The sequence below is a fragment of the Syzygium oleosum genome, unplaced genomic scaffold (assembly GCF_021117445.2).
Source record: "Syzygium oleosum isolate NSW1041296 unplaced genomic scaffold, Sole_v2.1 Sole_v2.32, whole genome shotgun sequence".
NCBI lineage: Eukaryota > Viridiplantae > Streptophyta > Magnoliopsida > Myrtales > Myrtaceae > Syzygium > Syzygium oleosum.
The window spans coordinates 967,968-985,897 of NW_026607516.1; the positions used below are offsets into that span (position 1 = coordinate 967,968).

At 41.9% G+C, this 17,930-nt stretch overlaps 1 protein-coding gene across 1 annotated transcript; it reads right to left on the bottom strand.

The window, feature by feature from the left end:
* Positions 1 to 15,911: 15,911 nt before the first annotated feature.
* Positions 15,912 to 17,772, bottom strand: LOC130135417 (expansin-like B1). Its single transcript, XM_056304608.1, has 4 exons — positions 17,555 to 17,772; positions 17,005 to 17,111; positions 16,607 to 16,921; positions 15,912 to 16,469 (listed from the first exon to the last, which is right to left on the bottom strand). Exons 1-4 carry the CDS (start codon positions 17,673 to 17,675, stop codon positions 16,272 to 16,274), a joined length of 741 nt encoding a protein of 246 aa, XP_056160583.1. The 5' UTR covers positions 17,676 to 17,772; the 3' UTR covers positions 15,912 to 16,271.
* Between the last annotated feature and the right edge of the window lie 158 nt (positions 17,773 to 17,930).

Sequence of the window (17,930 nt, forward strand, 5' to 3'; positions counted from 1 at the left end):
GACTTGTGTTCCATATGGTAATTTTTATCGACAACTTTTGGTATGGGATCTCAAGTGACGCTTGCTTCCTCTACGATTCCAGCTTTCCAATTTCAAATTCTGAAATTTCTCCTCGGGATATTCCAGTGCTTGCCAGCTGTTTGCTTACCTGGGCAATCGTCTATGGACTACGTCATCCCTTGACGTCCTTTACAAGTTTATTTCCATTTATTTTTGTTGTCGATAACCTAATTAATTATAGGTGTTAACATATGTCCCCCTTATTTAATTCTTTTAAAGAAATATACCATGCTCAGGCATTCTTGATCTCGACGCTTCGTAATTTACGTTCGCTTGATCTCTCTGCAATGTTTCACTTTACTCTGACACGTCATCCCGATCATTTATGGCTTGGCAAATCTTCATGATGGTAGATCATCTAAACCGTTGTATCTCGGCGATAAAAGTCAAAACTCTAGTTCTTTATCTTTTCCTTCGATCATTCGAACCGTCGTATCTCGGCGATAAAAATCAAAACTTTAGCTCTTCACCTTCTCCTTCGATTCTAGGTTTTCTTTGTCTTCCCTCAAACTCTTTTTACTCAGTTCGTATTCATGGATACCCAATACTCTCCCGAATCGTATATTGAAATGTTTGATCACCTGCAAGAAGATGAAGATTCCCCAAACTATCATCTTTGCCCATTACAGTTGGTTGACGAATCCTCGATGAACTTATTCTCCTGGTCCTTGTTTTCGCAGTCATCAGTGAATCCCGACTTCACTCCGCCCATGTTTTCCAAGGAGAGCAAGAGAACTACTTCCTATTTAGAAGTCCTCGATCGCGAACATTTGGTTTTTAGAGACCCCGCAATTTCGAGGGTTTCCTTCCCCCGAGATGGGTATTCATCGATGGTATGCGAGATTGAAGGATGATTTACCTACCTGTCTTGCTTGGATGAGAGCTGGCATTGACATGGCTTTGGAGGTCAGCATGTTGTCATATGACTTAAAGTTAGAACTTTTGGGTGCTGCTATCAGTTTTTGGTCCCCTTTGACCAAATGCTTCTTTTTTCCTTGGAGCCCAATGTCTGTTACTCTTTTAGACATATATGCCATAACTAACCTTCACCCAATTGGGACCCCTGTAGAAGATATGGCCTCACCATCAGTACCTTTTATTCCTAAAGAAACCCTTGCTTACAGCAGATTTCTCGAAACATTTTTCCACAATACTAGTCCAATAATCCCCGATGAATGCACTCTCTTTCTCCTTTTCTAGTTGTCAAAATATGTCTTTTTTGCTCATTCACTGAAAGTCTCCAAAGATTTCTCATTACTTGCAGCCAATCTCGCCGTGGGTAAGACACTCACTTTGGGTCCACTGATTTTAGCGACTCTATATAGGGGAATAACTCATATATCTCTGTCAATGATGTCTCGGGAAGAAGGCACCCTATTCGGACCATTTTGGATGCTTCTATGCCGGCTGGTTCATTACTTTTCATCCCTCTCAAGTCATAACTTTCGTACCTTTCGTCATCATTTCTATCCAAGCTTTCGACCACCTACACCTCTTCCTTTTGGGTGTCGTTTGCTGAGTTATTCTTCATTGAGTATCTCTGAGAATCTCTCTCCTTTTGCTTTTTATCTTCAGAAATTCCCGACGGTTTATTCAAATGCTTTTTTGCATTATAAGACTACTATTTACCTGAATACATTGTAGTATCAGTTGCAATTACAACCAGTAATTTACTGTTATCAGCAATAATTTATTTAAAGATTTTGTGATACGAGAATGACACTTGGTAATTAACTTCATATTGCCGGAACTTGTCGCGACCTAAAAAAAATCGTGTTTTTGATTTTAGGTTAATGGATTGCTAGATCAATTAAATTAACTAACCTAGCTCGAGTTCTCCCAAACTCTATTAAATCGTAACTTAGGTCCAATCGTGAACATGCAAATATTTTCAATAGGAGTCGCCACTAATCATTTAAGGTAGGTTGATTAGAAACCTAAATAAAATAGCGGGAGTACTATTTTATTTCTGCGAACCAAAAATTATAGATTCGGGGACTTGATTACGCTAGATTCCCTAACGCCCTTTCGGTACCAATTTCAAGAAAAATACTCAATTTGACAATTTTGATAAATCCTGACTTAGAGTTCAAAGGTGCAGAAATTTTCTTTTTTGATTTTTTTATTTATTTAAATGAAAGCTAACCTATATGTAATGGCGTGCAAAAAATTGACATGCGATTAATGCAACCTAACATGCAAACTATATGTCATGCGACGACGTGACCTATTTCTAATGACGGGCATATTATTTTTTTGTATTTTTTTTCTTTAATGAAATTCGGAATTAAAAATGCCAATTATGTAAACATGCAATTTTAAACTAAAGAAATTAACCTATTCTAGAGTAATATTTTTGGCATTTTTTATCAAAATTCGAAATTAAAATCAAGTAAATATATATATAACCGCTAAATCTTTCGAATTAAGTTTCGATCTGAAGACTGACAGATCGATCCTAAAATTTGAAATACCCGCTATGGGAATAACTCTATCTAAAGCCTGATAGATAGATTTATTTCTATATGTGCGGTTGCGGATTAGGAAATTTTCCTAATCGATCACATCTTGAAAAAAATTTAGATATCTTAAATATCTTGGATATATTCAAAAGATTTTGAAAATTCTAAATTCTATCCAAATTTGAAAAGTAATAGATATCCAAGATTTCAAAAAAAGGAAATAAAATCCTAATTGGAATAATGCTTATTATCCAAATATGCAAGGTTAGATATCAATAAGCACGAATTAGGCAACAAATATTCAAATCAAATCAGGATAAGATAATTACCTGATTTGCAGATTTCTTTCCAAATTTGAATTTACAGCGGATCGGGATTGCGGATCGGGATGGTGACCGGTGGTGCGTCGGGAACGGCGGCGCGACGTCGGGAGTGGCGGCGGCTTGCGGTGGTAGACGATAGCAGCGACGAGCAGTCTTCGGAAGTCGCGGAACAGCAGCAGCTCACCACAGGAGAGTGACGAACGTCGAGGATGGCAGCAACTTCGGAGGATGTTGGCGTTGTGGTGGGGCAGGCCTCGCACGGAACGCAACCAGAGGAACAGCCGGCGTCGGGGTTGGCCTGGCACGGAACAGCGACCAGAGGAGCGGCTAGCGTCGGGGCACTCCGTGTGTATCGAGCTGAAAGTTCGCAACAAACCTCGAGGGAATCGTCTAAAGAAAAACTGGTGTTATTGCAGCCCACCGTGAGGAAGATAGCTCAATGGCAAAAACAGTCTGGTCGTGTAAAGACGTCATATCGAAGTCGTCGCGGCAAGACAAGCAAAGATCAAGTGGATTAGGCCGAGAGAAGCGACGTCACATGGCTTCGTCGATCAGCACTGGAAGCGGCAACAGGGAGCAGAGAACTGTAATGACTCGGATGCTTGCTGAATTTTGGCCAAGCTTGTCCACTTTGCTGGGAATTGGGAGGCGCAGCGGCAAGGTAAGAGGCAGAGCAGCACAGCCACGTTCGTCAGGGACGATCGTGAAAGAGAGGTCTCCTCCTTGTAGCTTTTTCTCACTTTTTCTCTCTCAACGGTGGCTGTCTCTCTATGGCCGTGAATGTCAATTGTGTGGCTTCCTCCTTTCCGAAATTGTGAGAGTCCCCCCCTTTGATTATGAGACATAAACATATATTTATAATGTAAACCTAGGTCAATTAGCCGGGCTTTATAGTCCTAATGGGCTTAGGTTTAGGCTTTAATTTAATTCTAAGTGGGGTGAATTAATTTGGGCTTTTCTTTAATTAAGCATAATGGGCTAATTCAAGCTCAAATTAAGACAACTAAGCCCTTTTGCGTGTGATTTTCGGCCCATGCTTTCCGAGTGAGCCGAGTCTCGTTCGGTGCCCGAGCTCGATTTACGTGATGAATTTTAAGCTCGCTTACCACCGCCGATCCGATGCGAAATGCAGTTAATCTATATAAACCTAAACTTTATGCTATGCGATTTGTAATATTTTTGTAAAGGGGTTAAAATTTAATCCCTAATTTTCTATGCAATTAACCACTAAATGATGCGCCGAAATTTAGGTGTCAACATCTGCCCCTCTTTGAGTGGAGGCTCGCAGAGGTTTCGCTCAAAGACTGAGACCTAAATTTAAACTATGCAAAATGATGAATGATTTTTTTTTAATGCAATGATGCATGATATGCAAACAATAAAGAACGTATGCTAAGGCTTCTCACTTCGTGTAGAGCGATGAAAGAGCCTTACATACGGATCGCACAAAAAGCGTCCAAGTGAGGGAAAGCTTTATAATGCTTTGACTTCCCTCGATCTCCAAACTTCTGGTCCACTGGAAGTAAGGTTCTCGAGGTACTAGATTACCTATCTGTTACCTGTAGTTTCCTACAGATGCGAAATAGCGCATGATATAAAGAAAGAATGGGATGTGTTGCCCATACCACTGGGCAATCACGAAAAGGATCATGTCACCTCTTCCATTGGATGAACATGAAATGGGGTGTGCCGCGTACTCCACTTAGCAACACCAAATGAGAAATTATGGTGCCTGTACTACTGGGCAAACATGAAATGGGGTGTGCCGCGTACTCCACTCAGCAACACCAAATGAGATATTATGCTGCCTGTCCTACTGGGCGAACAAAAAATGGGGTGTGCCGCGTACTCCACTTGGCAACATCAAATGAGATATTATGCTGCCTGTCCTACTGGGCGAACATAAAATGGGGTGTGCCGCGTACTCCACTTGGCAACACGAAATGAGATATTATGCCGCCTATCCTACTGGGCGAACATAAAATGGGGTGTGCCGCGTACTCCACTTGGCAACACCAAATGATATGTCACCTGTTCCACTTGGCAAACATATGAAAGAGATCATGTCTCACATTCTGGGAAAAGAGAAACAATGAAGAATAATTAGTAGACGTACCTAATTTCTTCTTGTGTTATAAAAATGGCAAAGCCAATTGCATTGCACCTGTTTTTACCTGAGAAAAGGCTAAAACAACACATGCGCAGGGGCAGAGAAAACATAATTCATGAATCTGCTTGCATTACCAAGCTTTACTAGGGAATTTATCAATAAGAACAACCATTTCGTCCTTTTGACAATTTGATCACATTAAATGAGAGACCTTTAATCAGAAAGGACTTTCTACTCACTCTCAATGAAAGGCTTTTGACCCGACCTTTGATGCGAGTATAAGAATCACTCAAACTCTCTTCATCGTGCTTGACAAGGGTTCGGATATTCTCAAAATCAGTATGACTTGACCAATCTGAGAGGTCTTTATAAGGACTAAAACGTGGGTTTGGTCAATGGCTTAGCAAAAGGGACTCTTCGAGTCGAGGCTATTGAAAGAATTGATATCACCAGTTGCTCCGGGTTTACAAGTCAGGAATGCTGCAAAAATGAGATAGAAAAATCTTGCCCGCACTTCTTCGAGCAACATTTATAAGCATTTGAAACTCTATGTTAACTCAAGTGCCCTTTTCTGAAGAGACTTCGGTAAGGGTTGTAACGTAGGTTCGGGTAGGCTTGAAATGAATGTCTTATTTCATCAATGGGGGGTATTATGAACATGGAGATTGGTGATCATCCAATTATGCTACTGGTACCATTGACCTATCTCTAGCAATTGCTCCATAAATGAACCTTCAAACGGTCTTTTCCTTGAAGACTGATCTTGTATGTCGACTCAGTTCTTGCTGAAGCTTTTCTTTCTCTCCTTTTTCTTTCTCTCTCTTTTTTTTTTTAGAGAGATTTCTTTTCGAGAGATTTTTCCGAGAGAGAGAGAGAACTTCGATTTAATGGAGTCCTTTTGCGTCCTTTCTGATGAATTTTCTTTCTAACTCCCATTTGCCTCAAGTCACCTTGAACTTGCTTTGAGATGATTTCATTTGTTTATCACCAGAATGATCACCAATCGGGTTGAAATGAATTCACCGCTCAAATTGGGTATGCAAAGGGTATAATGTGTAGGGATATAGAAAGAAATGCTCTTCGTCATATCTAAGGCACTCAAGCTAACACTGAATTTGCATGCAGTAAATATACTTGAAGATTGATGCAAGTGAAAGCAAGAGAATTCTAACCATTTTGAACTTTCTAAGAAATTGTCCCAGTATGGGGTTGTTCCCGACAGGGGTAAGAAATGAAACTCCGTTCAAAGGGGTTAAACAAATGATAACCTGTAGTGTTTAGATAGAGGAAATGAATGCCTCTCATCATTTCGGTCGTCATACTTTTCGTGAGATAATCATTTACCTTGTCAGCACGGAATTTTCACTCAACTCGCACTAGGGATTATTATTCAGAACGTGTATGGAAATGTCTTGCCTTTCGTCGTCTTGAAGTCTCTCATGCAATATGATCACTTCATTAGGACAGAAACAGATTGCCAAATCAAAAGCCTTCCTCAAACAAAACTTGGTAACATAAATTGATTCATGAAATTCAACTTGATACTTGATAGAAACAAAGTCAGAATGAGTACAAATCAAGTGTAATACTTCTTCACAGAATCGGAATTAACTGGACTGGAAAAAACACGACCATCCATCTCGGCCAAAATCAAAGCACCTCCTGGAAGAACTTTCTTCACAATGTACGGGCCGCCGTAATTTGGGGCGAATTTTCCTTCTGCAAGAGGAACTATTGGCAATAATTTCCGCAGGACAAGGTCGCCTACCTGAAAATGTCGAGGCTTGACTTTCTTGTTGAAAGATTTAGCAACTCGTTGTTGGTAGCACTGGCCATGACATAGAGCTCTAAGCCTTATCTCATCAATCATGTTCAACTGGTCCAATCTCTGCTGGATCCAATCTGCTTCTGACAATTGTACCTGTGAAAGAATACGTAATGAAGGAATTTCAACCTCAACAGGTAGAACTGCTTCCATACCGTACACAAGAGAATATGGAGTTGCCCCTGTAGATGTCCGGATAGAAGTTCGATATGCCATAAGTGCAAAAGGTAATCTCATGCCAATCATGATAGTTCTCAGCTGTTTTAGCCAAAATTTTCTTGATATTCTTGTTGGCTGCTTCGACCGCTCCGTTCATCTGCGGACGGTATGGAGAGGAATTCAGATGCTTGATCTTGAACTCCTTGAACAAATCATCCACCAATTTATTATTTAGATTCGACCCATTGTCAATAATTATGGTCTCAGGTACACCATATCGAGCAATGATGTCTCGACGAATGAACTTCACCACATTTGAGGGCCAGCGCCCATCCCTTCAAGTGGTCCTTCAATGATTGCACCAGTGGAGGTCTCAGCAAACCAACCGGTGAGGTAGGGTATACCATCATTAAAGTCAAAGTCATCCACCCTCGACTCCGGCTCCTTGAAAATACAGGGTGGCCGATCATCCTCAGAATCGTCAGACAAACTGACCAGAATCGCTTTACCGTGCTTCTTAAGTGAGTCAGTTAGGGCTTGTGGCGACTCAGGAAAGATAAGCCCAAGATCATCCTCAGTCGGGCTCAGATTTAAATGTTCATATCCTCCCACAACTCCAGCCGAGTGAAAGGTGTTGTTGATGGAAGGTGGTAAGGGACTTTGACCTGCTCCTGTTCGGCTTCTGCAAGAATCGTTGCTTTGTTCGCGGCTTCCTTGCCCATGATATCCCAAACCAGCTTTGTGGGATTATCCATTTGTCTCGATCGGGGCATGAATGCCTTGGCCTTCCTTCCCAGGACCCTAACCTGGCTTAAAACCATTACCGACCATGACTTTAGCCACCATGAGAGCTACTTTAGAAACTTCAGGAACGGGCAACGGCATATCAGAGGAAGCTTGAACAACTTGAACTATCTCAAATGAATGATAGCTATCCTCCTCAACATGATCGGGTTCTATGTATGGGATCGATGTTGCATTGAAGATTCGGTGATCTTCCTCTCCATAAATTGTAACCAACTTTGCTTCAGCCACAAACTTGATCTTCTGATGCAAACTGGAGGGTACTGCGCCTGCATTGTGAATCCATGGCCGTCCCAGCAAGAAATTGAAAGCAGAAAGGATATCCAGCACTTGAAAAAGAATATCAAACACTGAAGGTCCGATCTGCAGCTTTAAGTTAATCTGGCCTATGACATCCTTCTTTACTCCATCAAAGGCTCGAACAGAAGTCTTGGCTGCTTGCATGGTAGATGGAGGAATGCCCAGCCTTTTCAAAGTAGCCAACGGGCATAAATTCAGAGCCGACCCGTTATCAACAAGCACCCTAGCCATGTGAGTCTCCTTGTACTTCACTGATATGTGAAGTGCCTTATTATGACCACGTCCTTCAACTGGGATTTCCTCATCAGAAAATGCTACTTGATCTTTAAGGAGGATCGTCCCGATAAACCCTTCTAGCTTATCTTCTTCAATAGTCTCGGGCACATGAATCTCACTCAACACCTTCATTAGAGCACTCCGATGCTTATCTGATGTTTGGAGAAGTTCCAACAACAAGACTTGTGCAGGTAACTTTCTCAGCTGATCAACCACGTTATATTCACTAGCCTTAATCACAGCTAGGAATTCCTTCGCTTCTTTCTCAGCCACTGGCTTGGCCGGTTGCTTATCAGGATAAGTTCGCCCTGACCTCGTTATCATATCAACGTCGTACGACCATAGGACCATCTTGTCACTCTCATAAGCGTAGGGCTGAGGTGATGCCAGGATCAATACTTCCGGAGTGTCGGGTATAATGATCCCGAGGTCATCGTCAGAGGCGTCCTCGAGAGCGGGCATGTCAGGATCCAACTTCACTTGTTCATCGGTCATCCTTGCGAGTTCTTCATTCCAATCAATGATGACTTGGGATATAGCGGCCACTACCCCGAATTCATCTGCTGTCCCAATCATCCCCTCTCTCACCAACTCATCCACTTTCTTTTTTATGTCACCGAGTGACACCACCTCACCGGTCAAAACATAACCAGCTCGGACTAAAGCATCGAACATATCTTCGAGAAGGACCCTGAAGCCTCGAACCTACTTGACTCCCGGGCCAAGGACAACATTTGTACTGCTCGAATGATCAGGGAGTGAATTGTTCTGCACATTGGGCTTACTGGCTGGCTGTAGTGCAAACGCTCCAGTCTCGAGTAGATCCTACACTCGATGTTTAAGCACTTGGCAATCATCTGTCGAATGCCCAACCTCACCTCTATGGTAATCGCATTTCTTCGACGGATCATATTTTGCATAGCCGGCAGCGTTAGATCTTTGTGGCTCTGAATTCAGGAAGTTCTTCTTCCTTAACACCGCCAGCACCTGAGATAACGTCCCGGGAAGTGGAGTAAACTGGCGAGATTTGCGCTGTTGGCGTGGGTCTTGCTGGCCTTGCCGTCCATAAGAGGTCGTCTGCTGGATGCTAAATTGTAGCTTCGGGGCCTGAGCTGGCGTCTTCTGCACATAGGTCATGTTGACTTCGGGGACATGCTCTTTGTCCTTCTTACTAGTAAATCTCTTGCTTGATGAACCTGACTCACTGTACCATCCTTTCTTGAGCCCGATCTCAATCTCCTCACCCATGGCTATCAGCTGGCCAAAAGATTGGGCGGCTGTTACTAACATTCGTGAACGAACCGGCTGCGGTAGAGTGGACACGAACAACTTCATTAAGTCACGTTCTAAGGGTTCAGGCATGATCTATCCTGCCATGTTCCTCCAACGAGTAGCATACTCCTTCAGAGTCTCACCCTTTTTCTGCTCAGCTCTCTCCAGGTCTTCTCTTGTAATAGTGACATCGAGATTGAACTTGAAGTGCTTGACGAAAAGGTTTGCCACCTCTTCCCACGAGCCTTTCCGGTTGATCTGGTGGTTGGTATACCACCTCATTGCAGCATCCTTCAAGCTTGCTTGGAAGGTTTGGATCATTAGGGGTCCATTAGACACATATCTATTCATGAGCCCCTGGTACATATCGATGTGCTGAATTGGGTTCGAGGTGCCGTCGTACTTCTAAAAGGCTGGCATCTTGAACTTATCGGGCACTTGGACCCGGGTAAAAATGGACAAATCAACAGGCGGAACACTTTGAGTTCCCTCCACTTCACGTAACCTCTGGTCGAGCTTGGCCAACAACTTGGCATTCTCATCGTTGGGGGGTGAATGAGGAACAGGGACCGACGGAGAAGCACTAGTGTCGATCAAAATGGCATCATCCAGTTGAAGGGTTGGATTAGTGTTTACTGCAGGAGATTTGTCAAGGCGGAGGCCTTGATGGGTTGGAGGTGGAATCTCCGATTTGGAGGCAACATTGATCTGCTGCTGCTTGGCCATGAGATCACTCATCATTTTGGACATGGCAGCTGTGATCTGCTCATTGATTGTATTCATGTGTTCTTTCAGCTTTTCGTCAATCATGGCTGCAATCTCGGCTTGATTGGCCATCCTTCTTTTTGTCACCGATCGAGTATTATGAGGATGAGGGGGAGCCGTGGCAAATTACCTGCAAAAAGCAACAGTGGAATAAATATGACAAGTAAGAATAACGAGTCGGTCCATGACATCCTCTAGACCGTCAAGATGAAAATTCTTTCGAACGACCGATTCGTCCAGTAAATCCCGAAATTCCAAATTGCTTTATTCAATAAAAACCTGGACTGATTCCAAAATTTACAAATTATACCTCAACGTTTTTCATTGAATTGCTCAAAATGGAAAATGTCTCAAAAGAATTCTTATAAAAATCGTTCAGCAACATTTATTACCAAAAAACATCAATAGCATGAAGTACAAATGTAAGCTAACATTCCATCCTAAAAAGAAAAAAAAACTCCCTAAACCAAACTAGAAATCAGATAGTCTTCCTCTTTTTAGAGAGTACGTGATCTATAGACGAATGGGCCTTCAAGGCGCGCCGTAATCGTGCATTCTCTTCAGCCAGAGCATCTGCCTTATCCTGGGCCTTCGTCGCCTTTTCTTCGCTGATTTTGATTTGAATATGAAGGGTATGCCGTACTGTCACGACCAGGATCTTTGGGAGTATCTCAGCAGGGATGGTATGATGCTGAATATACCGAGCTGTGGCAAAGTGACTTCTCATCCTTCCGGTGGGCTCATCCGCGAGCCAAATCAGCTTCTGAGTGGAACAATTCTGCCAAGCCTCAGAATGACGCCTAAGCTCGACTCTGTAGGACTCATCCTTCTCGAACTGGACTTGAAATTCATTGGGCCTGAGTGGAGGTGGGACATCCTGCAGAACTCGGAATTGACGTGTAACTCGAAGGGGCTGATAGCAGGTTGCCCCATAAATGCACATCAAAGGTACGGGCTTCTGATCGCCATGGTATAATCGAGCCTCAACCTCCCGAAATCACACAGCTTGCCAAAGGAAAATCTTAGAGCTTGGATCCTTGAACAGATGGACCCATTGTGTATAGTGCAAGCTCTTAGTTTGATCTTGTATTTGTTTGAACCTTAAAATAGGGTTATCAGTCATGTCCATTTCAAATACAGTCATATTTTCCCCAAATTGAGAAAGGTGTGAGAAAAGCCAGATTTGTAAAAGCTCAATTGGGGCTCGAAAAGCTCTATCTTTTCCTTTCTTAAATCGTGTCAGAGACATGAAAGTTTCTGCCAGAATTGTGTTTATAAAACTAACTCCACCACATATTTGTTTTACCGTCCTAGCTATCACCGGATCAATAGCATTTTAACGGAATGGAAAAACGATGAGTCCAAAAAAAACTAAGATAAAAATTTTAGATCTCATGAGGACGGAGTTATTTTCGAAACTTCAATAAGAAAAGATAATGGGCATGCTTGACAATTACCCTTTAGCACTTTTTCAATTTCCTTTTTAGTCAAATTCAAAAATTCAGCAAGCACTACCACAGAATCTACCTTAATGGGTAGTTCAACTATATCCAACTCAATCGATTTCCCATTGGCAATACTGTATTCTTCCAGAGTCAGTGTGAGCTCAAACTTACCTCCCAACACAAAAGTGGTCGTCTCGGGGCACCAAAAATGAGCTAGTGCTTGCATGATCCCGCTCTGAACATCTATGTCTAGGATTGGCAGCATGAATCCAATACGCTTGAGAACGTACTGCTAACTATCTGGCTTCAAATGGCTCCATAACTTCTTGAGCTCTAGCTTCGGAGTAGGCACGAAACGGATATCGAGGCAACCCATTCTTATATAGACCATGTGCCAAAAGACTCAACCTAAACCATGGACCGACTCAAAATAAGATACAGAAAACCAAAGATAAAGCTCGAGAAATTACCGTCTTGGGGAAAAAATGTCAATCACAGAGACATGCACATGAATAGTGAGTTTAAATCTTAATCTATCTATCCTAATGGCTTTTGCAAAGTGAAATGATGAACGGAACGACACGTCGCAGCCTCGCGTACAATCATCATGACTAGTCGCAGCCTCGCATACCATAGTCATGCTAGTCGGGTCCAATCACTTCGGCTTGGTTCGGTCGACAAGGGCAACCTCCATGCGTTGTAGCCTCACGTGCATGGGGACGACCCTTGAGCCATTTTTTTGGAAAAATTTTCGGGATCCAAATGGGATAACCTTTAGCGAAGCCTTACCGCCAAGGTTAAAGAACCACCTAAATACCATCTTAAAACTATGGGTGTGACCCAGGTCCGGTCACAGGTTGTGTGTGGTGTAGTGAAAATACTGTAAATCATGCACAACAATTATATGCAAACACCACTTCAATAGTACAAAAATTAAATCATAATTCCACTCCACCAAGCCTGCAAAACAAAGGGTTAGCCAATCACTACTCCCATTATAACTCCCATCCTGCAAAACCATTTAACACCTAAGAATGAGAATTCAATCAAATTTTGTCTAATCGAGTGATTTTTCCATAAAAATTTTTTGGACTAAGTCCTCCTTAAATTTTTTTTTTTTAAAAAAAATTCAAGTTAATATCCCCAGCGGAGTCGCCAAGATGTCGTGACCTAAAAAAAATCGTGTTTTTCATTTTAGGTTAATGGATTACTAGATCAATTAAATTAACTAACCTAGCTCGAGTTCTCCCAAACTCTACCAAATCGCAACTTAGGTCCAATCGTGAACATGCAAATATTTTCAATAGGAGTCGCCACTAATCATTTAAGGTAGGTTGATTAGAAACCTAAATAAAATAGCGGGAGTACTATTTTATTTCTGCGAACCAGAAATTATAGATTCGGAGACTTGGTTACGCTAGATTCCCTAACGCCCTTTCGGTACCAATTTCAAGAAAAATACTCAATTTGACAATTTTGATAAATCCTGACTTAGAGTTCAAAGGTGCAGAAATTTTCTTTTTTGATTTTTTTATTTATTTAAATGAAAGCTAACCTATATGTAATGGCGTGCAAAAAATTGACATGCGATTAATGCAACCCAACATGCAAACTATATGTCATGCGACTATGTGACCTATTTCTAATGACAGGCATATTATTTTTTTGTATTTTTTTTCTTTAATGAAATTCGGAATTAAAAATGCCAATTATCTAAACATGCAATTTTAAACTAAAGAAATTAACCTACTCTAGAGTAATATTTTTTGCATTTTTTTTATCAAAATTCGAAATTAAAATCAAGTAAATATATATATAACCGCTAAATCTTTCGAATTAAGTTTCGATCTAAAGACTGACAGATCGATCCTAAAATTCGAAATACCCGCTATGGGAATAACTCTATCTAAAGCCTGATAGATAGATTTATTTTCACATGTGCGATTGCGGATTAGGAAATTTTCCTAATCGATCACATCTTGAAAAAAATTTAGATATCTTAAATATCTTGGATATATTCAAAAGATTTTGAAAATTCTAAATTCTATCCAAATTTGAAAAGTAATAGATATCCAAGATTTCAAAAAAAGGAAATAAAATTCTAATTGGAATAATGCTTATTATCCAAATATGCAAAGTTAGATATCAATAAGCACGAATTAGGCTACAAAATATTCAAATCAAATCAGGATAAGATAATTACCTGATTTGCAGATTTCTTTCCAAATTTGAATTTGCAGCGGATCGGGATTGCGGATCGGGATGGTGACCGGTGGTGCGTCGGGAACGGCGGCGCGACGTCGGGAGTGGCGGCGGCTTGCGGTGGTAGACGATAGCAGCGACGAGCAGTCTTCGGAAGTCGCGGAACAGCAGCAGCTCACCACAGGAGGGCGACGAACGTCGAGGATGGCAGCAACTTCGGAGGATGTTGGCGTTGTGGTGGGGCAGGCCTCGCACGGAACGCAACCAGAGGAACAGCCGGCGTCGGGGTTGGCCTGGCACGGAACGGCGACCAGAGGAGCGGCTAGCGTTGGGGCACTCCGTGTGTATCGAGCTGAAAGTTCGCAACAAACCTCGAGGGAATCGTCTAAAGAAAAACTGGTGTTATTGCAGCCCACCGTGAGGAAGATAGCTCAATGGCAAAAACAGTCTGGTCGTGTAAAGACGTCGGGACCAAGTCGTCGCGGCAAGACAGCAACAAGATCGGGTGGATTAGGCCGAGAGCAAGCAGATCACGTGGCTTCGTCGATCGCACCGGAAGCGGCAACGGGGAGCAAAGAACCGTAATGACTCGGATGCTTGCTGAATTTTGGCCAAGCTTGTCCACTTCGCTGGGAATTGGGAGGCGCAGCGGCAAGGTAAGAGGCAGAGCAGCACAGCCACGTTCATCAGGGACGATCGTGAAAGAGAGGTCTCCTCCTTGTAGCTTTTTCTCACTTTTTCTCTCTCAACGGTGGCTGTCTCTCTATGGCCGTGAATGTCAATTGTGTGGCTTCCTCCTTTCCGAAATTGTGAGAGTCCCCCCCTTTGATTATGAGACATAAACATATATTTATAATGTAAACCTAGGTCAATTAGCCAGGCTTTATAGTCCTAATGGGCTTAGGTTTAGGCTTTAATTTAATTCTAAGTGGGCTGAATTAATTTGGGCTTTTCTTTAATTAAGCATAATGGGCTAATTCAAGCTCAAATTAAGACAACTAAGCCCTTTTGCGTGTGATTTTCGGCCCATGCTTTCCGAGTGAGCCGAGTCTCGTTCGGTGCCCGAGCTCGATTTACGTGATGAATTTTAAGCTCGCTTACCACCGTCGATCCGATGTGAAATGCAGTTAATCTATATAAACCTAAACTTTATGCTATGCGATTTGTAATATTTTTGTTCAGGGGTTAAAATTTAATCCCTAATTTTCTATGCAATTAACCACTAAATGATGCGCCGAAATTTAGGTGTCAACAGAACTATCCTCAAAGATGATAATTTTTCCATAAGTTCTTCTAAACATCACTAGTGATCGGGGTCATGGCGGAATTAATTTTTCTCAAAGTAGTAATTTACCTCTTACGAAATAATTTTCCTGTAAAGTAGTACGTTCTGTTTCATGGGGTAATTAATTTACCTTGACGGGTCAAAATCTACCTGGATACCTATTTTTTAACAAATAATTATTTGGCCAAAGATTTTGTAACCCTAAAAAGCTACGACCTAGTAACTAATCCCAAATTGTCGTATTTATTATCAACAATTGCAATGGTAATTTTCCCCATATGTTCTTGAAGATGACAATTGGTAACATGTCTTCCAAGGCAAATGATTTTTCCAAAAGTAGCAATCTACCAAATTTGAAGTAATTTGCTTTGAAAGTAGCATGTTTTGCTTATTTGGTTGGTAAGTTTTTTTTGTGGGCCGTAATTTCCTTGAAGGGAAAATGACATTAGTAGTCCATGAACTTTTCAGATACTGTATTGAATAAATTAAAAGTTTATGGACCATATTTTATATTAGACTAAAATTCATGAATTATTTGTGTCATGAACCCTTTGAATTTATTGTAATTTGACTGTACCTATAGTTGGTAATTAGGTAAGGACAATTATATTCTGGTGGGAATGTTGTCATTCAATAGTGAAGTTCTTCTGAAGAACCTCAGTGCTGGATGTACCTTTAGTCGGCGAAATGTACCTTTATCCTCCTAATGGGACACCAATCTCATTTATTATATAGCTAATCATGCTAACAAAAAGAGAAGACATCAATCCCACAACCCCCTGATGAAATGCTACAGAGACCTCCTTTATTTAGTCAAGGCAGGCAGAAAGCCTTATCTAGCTTAGCTAAGCCTGTTTATTTCAGCAACAGTAATGCCACCAATAGCATTGGCCATATCTGAGCTATACGTACCTAGCAGTAATGAAAAAGGCAAGCAGCACTTCCCAATCGACAGAATAGAAAGGGACTGGTTTTAGCTTTTTCTAGTCTAGCTGGATTTGGGAGTCATAAGCAGCACCAGCCTTCCAGTCACCAGGGAGGGGATTCTTTGGTTGCACCCAAGTCGCTCCGTGGCTCCCACTCACTTGGAACCGCAGGTTAACGCAACCACTCGGCGGAGTTTGCGTGTCGAACACTGCTCCGTACACTCTGCGCATCGGCTTCCACTTTTGGCAGTCCTCCTGCATCGAAGTCTCGAGAAGCAAAGTCATTATCGACTCATGGTCTCTAGTTCGTGTTTATGTTGACTTCTGGCTCAATTCGATTCTACTTGAAACAAAATTGAAGCAAACTCATGGGAATATGGATGGCTGAATACCTGGCAATACTCCATAGCTGTGATGTCATTTGTGCCGCCAACGTATAATATGATGATAGCTAAATAATATGGGTTTCTGCTGCGTTCATGGACCTTGAACATGAGGTTGTAGCCGGAGTATCGGCACGGAACCCTTCTGAATTCGACGTCAACCACTCCGTAGGCAAACAGCTGCTTGGTTTGGTAATCGTCCGGTTGAGCCATCTTCGCATAAGCTCTAGGTCTCAGGATGAAGTCCGTCCTGTCTCCTTCTCCATAGTCCGTCACCACCACGTTTGCTCCGTCGCCTGTGCACTGCGGTTTCGTGCACCTCACCTATACTTCAAAAAAAAATTGACTGTATAAAAAAGTCAAAAAGAGTCATCATCTATTAATGTCTAGTCTATATGAAGTTCAACCTGATAGCAAGCACCACAGCCAGATCCATTTCTGTAAAGCCTCGAAACTCCAGTCACATAGCCATCATTCACGGTCCTTCCATACTCGCCGAATCCACAAGCTCCAGCTGCCATAAACATTGCACTCATTAGATCTTCTCGAGCAAAAATTGTTCTGTTTCGAGTGTTTGGTTTGTGCATGATGAAATGGAGCGATTCAAAGAGTGCATGTGAACAACCAAGCCTTCAAGTACCGAGTGAGATATGCCACTACACAGATCCTCTCGTGTCTTTTTGCGCTCTACTGAGTATTAAGGGAAAGAGCGGATACCCTCAAAAAGTTATTCATGATGTAACAGAGCATGCCACATGACCATAAACATAGTTTAAAAAGTTTCTTAGAAGAAAAGAAATGTTAATTTGTGTACTTATCTGACATGATACTATTATAGCTAGTAGTGCTCTAGTAGCTCCATACTAACGTGGGAACCTAATTTATGTGCGGCGCTCATGTGGTGTGCTGGGGCTGATGCATGCTTTGTTTCTAACACGAGACGGAGCGTGCACATACTTGAAGTCCCATAGCAGTCAGGACTGCCATAGAAAGTAGCTCTTGAGGGTGTAAATGAATCTTGACAGTGACAAAGTGCTGGCAAGAGCACCAGGACACAAAGAAGACAACTATAGTTCATTGCAGATACTAATACAAGACGAGTAAACTCAAACCTAGAGGACTAGACTAGATAGAGAGAGAAATGCACCAGAAGGTTTTGGGATGAGCAACGTTCAAAGCCAAGATCCCATATTTATAGCTGAGATCTTGAGGGTCAAGTTCTTGAGGAACTACCCGCTATTTTTCCCTCCACTTGTGAGCACAGTCTAGAACCCAATGAAGACTTGAGGTCGTAGAATTAGAATACTATGGATGAGGACGTTTGGACCTTCCG